Source organism: Mustelus asterias, chromosome 1 (genome assembly GCF_964213995.1).
Source record: "Mustelus asterias chromosome 1, sMusAst1.hap1.1, whole genome shotgun sequence".
NCBI lineage: Eukaryota > Metazoa > Chordata > Chondrichthyes > Carcharhiniformes > Triakidae > Mustelus > Mustelus asterias.
In genome coordinates, this window is record NC_135801.1 from 89,441,494 (window position 1) to 89,444,875 (window position 3,382).

The following is a 3,382-nucleotide window of genomic DNA, read 5'->3' on the forward strand; positions in this document are numbered from 1 at the left end:
GGACTTAGATGTGAGCAGTATGACTGAACCAAACAGCTATTTACAGTCATCACTATTTTCCCAAAGATGATTTTACCTGACACTCAATATTCATTTGACCCTGATTGCCCATGTGTCACTAAAACTGTTTATTTTCACATTTTTTAATTATTTCATGGGTTGTGGGCACCACTGGCCAGGTCAGCATTTTTACTGAACATCCATAATTGCCCTCAAGAACCTCTCCAGCCCAAGTGGTGTAGGTGGAACAAGAGTGCTGTTGGGAAGGGAGTCCCAGGATTTTGGCCCAATGACAGGGATATCATTCCAAGTTAGGGTGGTGACTGACTTGGGAAAGGAACTTACGGTGGTGGTTTCCCCATTCATTTTCTGCCCTTGTCCTTCTGGGTAACAGAGATCATGAATTTGGAAGATGCTGTTGAAGGAGTCTTACTTCTAATATTTTTTCACCCCTGCCTCAGTTCATCTGCTACTGCAACACTTTGTAACCGTGCCTTTGTAACCTTCAGTTTTTACTATTCCAATGTAAAATTCACATTCTGCCCTCCTTAGGTCATTCAAAACTCCCCCATCCTTTAGTCGCACCAAGTCCTCTTCACCCATCATCCCTGTGCTTGCTGACGTATACTGGCTCTCCATTAACTAAAAGGTCCCTTTTAAAATTCTCATGCTGGTTTTCAAATCCTTCAATGGTCTTTCCCTCCCCATCTCTATAATGTCCACCAGCTCTACAGCCCTGAGAGATAACCGCGCTTCTCCCATGTTAGCCTTGAGCATCTCCAATCTTTATCCCTCCACCACTGGTGGTCATTTCTTCAGCAGCTGAGACCGTGAGTTCTGTAATCCCAACAAATAAATAAACTTAGCGTACTTTTCTTATATCGTATTATAAGCACCATTAAAATTAACTGCTGCCTGGATCCAGTATTTCAGGAATTTGTATAGTAAGAAGTCTCACAACACCAGTTAAAGTCCAACTGGTGTATTTGGTATCATGAGCTTTCGGAGCGCTGCTCCTTCATCAGGTAAGTGTCCCCACTCGCCTCTTACTGTGAACCACCCTAGTCCAACGCCAGCATCTCCACATCAGGAATTTGTATGGATGCTGCTGTTATACATAAATCTTAAGACAATCTGGTGTTCTGAAAAGACAACATAGCATCCGAGTAACAAAGTTTTTAAAAAGTTTTTATTAACGGTTTTAGTTAAATATACCTGGTCTTATTTACAATAGGCTTGTGTTAATCTAGAAACTTGATCGTTCAAAGGTCAGTAAAACAAGAGGCTGTGCTGTTAACAGAAGTAACATTTTTCTCGAAGTGGCATTGGACCGAAGCAGGACATGACATTTAAAGAAACACGGCAGAAATTGGCAGTATATGTGTACATCATCTGCATAGCTTTCCGGAAACTCCATTCATCCTCGTTTCAAACCAAATTAATATTATGGGCTGGTTTGACAGCAATCTGGGTTTTGTAATTTCTTTGAGTGGTTGGTTAGTCAAACCCTCAGCGTATTACACCATGTACAAGACTGCTGAATAGCTACATGCATTAAGTCTAAACGTGAGACCAGAACGCCTGTTAATAAATTAGGGGCACTTTGCGTTTTACAAACTCATTGATAAACCACGGAACTTTAATATAATTGATCAGCTATACAAACAATATAGTCCCATTCTTTAAGCAGTAAGTAAAATGGACAATCGTACATAAACACAACATTGCAGTCCCCTTTTTGTCTTAGCCCTGCATTGCTGACAGCATGAACTTGCAGACAGACCCCCAGCTTTCGCTACAATACTCCGAAGCTATTTTATCAACATTTGGGGCGTCAGGGTCCACGGTGGAAAGCGGGGTGGGGGGTGACTTGGGCTGCTCCTTTCCCGGTGCTGCAGCGGTTAGCAGGTTGGATCCGGTCATTTTCAGGTTAGCTGCTCTGGTGCTTCTGCATAAGCTGGATTTCAGCACTGCCGATGGTTCACTGCAGATTGCCTTTTGCCTCTTCAGCGCCCGGGTGATTTGCTTCCAGAAATTTTTGGCATCCCGCGAGTATTTGGCGCAGGCTGATGGCTTTCCCGTGAACTCACACCAGTAATCATTCGATCCTTTTTTGCATTCCACACGCAGGTTCCTGTCAGCGTCTTCCTCCCCCCTCAGTGCCCACTTGCACTGTGCCCCGTCCTTGCTGGAGAATGATCCCTGCTTGGGGGATGAGCCCTTCCCCCTCCGTTGCTTTTTCCCCTCGACTCCCACACTTGGGCTGGACTCTTCCTTCCTTCGTTTGCCCCCGTCCTGATTTTGCCCCTGGTCCTGATTTTGCCCCTGGTCCTGCCCTTTGCCTTTTCTCCTCCTCCTCTGCTTCTGCTCGTCACTTGCCTCCGCCAGGAGATACTGGGTGATGAAGAGGAGGAGCAGCAGCACAGCAACTCTCGAGAACTTCATAGCTGAACTTTACAACTGTCGGCTCTTGGAAGTGGTAACTGCAAAGTGGGACAAAAACAAATGATTTCACTAACTTGCACGTGCACACGCCGGACTTTTTAAGAATCGGATTTACCAATTCAAAATAAAACCCCAAATCACGAATAGAGGAAACCTACCTCGGGAGGCTCTGCTGTGAGATGCTCTGGAGGGAAAATGCAACCGTTAGTGGCGATAGGCTGGGGTTCCTGCCATTTATAAGTTCCAGGCAACGCCTACGATGAACGGGGCGTCACTGTGAAACAATGCGGAGGATACCTGAGCTCTGCCTCATCACCACACCTTGCAAGGTTCACCCAGAGGAGCAGCTGCAAAGCAACAGCACCACGTTTCCCATTGACAGCGACAACCTGCGTTTTCAAAGCAGTACTGTTAGGAACTTCAGAGTAATAGGCAATACACAAAGCATAGCAAAATTATCGCATTGGCTGCTAATCCAATTATTTTAGGCTGTCAACATAAATCAAGTAAGAAGTTTAACAACACCAGGTTAAAGTCCAACAGGTTCATTTGGTAGCAAAAGCCACACAAGCTTTCGGAGCTCTAAGCCCCTTCTTCAGGTGAGTGGGAATTCTGTTCACAAACAGAGCTTATAAAGACACAGACTCAATTTACATGAATAATGGTTGGAATGCAAATACTTACAACTAATCAAGTCTTTAAGAAACAAAACAATGTGAGTGGAGAGAGCATCAAGACAGGCTAAAAAGATGTGTATTGTCTCCAGACAAGACAGCCAGTGAAACTCTGCAGGTCCACGCAACTGTGGGAGTTACAAATAGTGTGACATGAACCCAATATCCCGGTTGAGACCGTCCTCGTGTGTGCGGAACTTGGCTATCAGTTTCTGCTCAGCAACTCTGCGCTGTCGTGTGTCGCGAAGGCCGCCTTGGAGAAC

General features: G+C 45.1%; 1 protein-coding gene across 1 annotated transcript; it reads right to left on the reverse strand.

Annotated features, from left to right (window-relative positions):
• Window positions 1–1,170: 1,170 nt before the first annotated feature.
• Window positions 1,171–2,691, reverse strand: LOC144495128 (fibroblast growth factor-binding protein 1-like). The gene is made up of 2 exons (XM_078215073.1): window positions 2,604–2,691; window positions 1,171–2,483 (listed from the first exon to the last, which is right to left on the reverse strand). The coding sequence occupies exon 2, from the start codon at window positions 2,443–2,445 to the stop codon at window positions 1,744–1,746; it is 702 nt and encodes a 233-aa protein (XP_078071199.1). The 5' UTR covers window positions 2,446–2,483; window positions 2,604–2,691; the 3' UTR covers window positions 1,171–1,743.
• Window positions 2,692–3,382: the final 691 nt, after the last annotated feature.

Bases quoted from the DNA above. Each gene is read 5' to 3' on its own strand.
- LOC144495128 (XM_078215073.1), bottom strand. From the start codon at position 2,445: ATGAAGTTCTCGAGAGTTGCTGTGCTGCTGCTCCTCCTCTTCATCACC.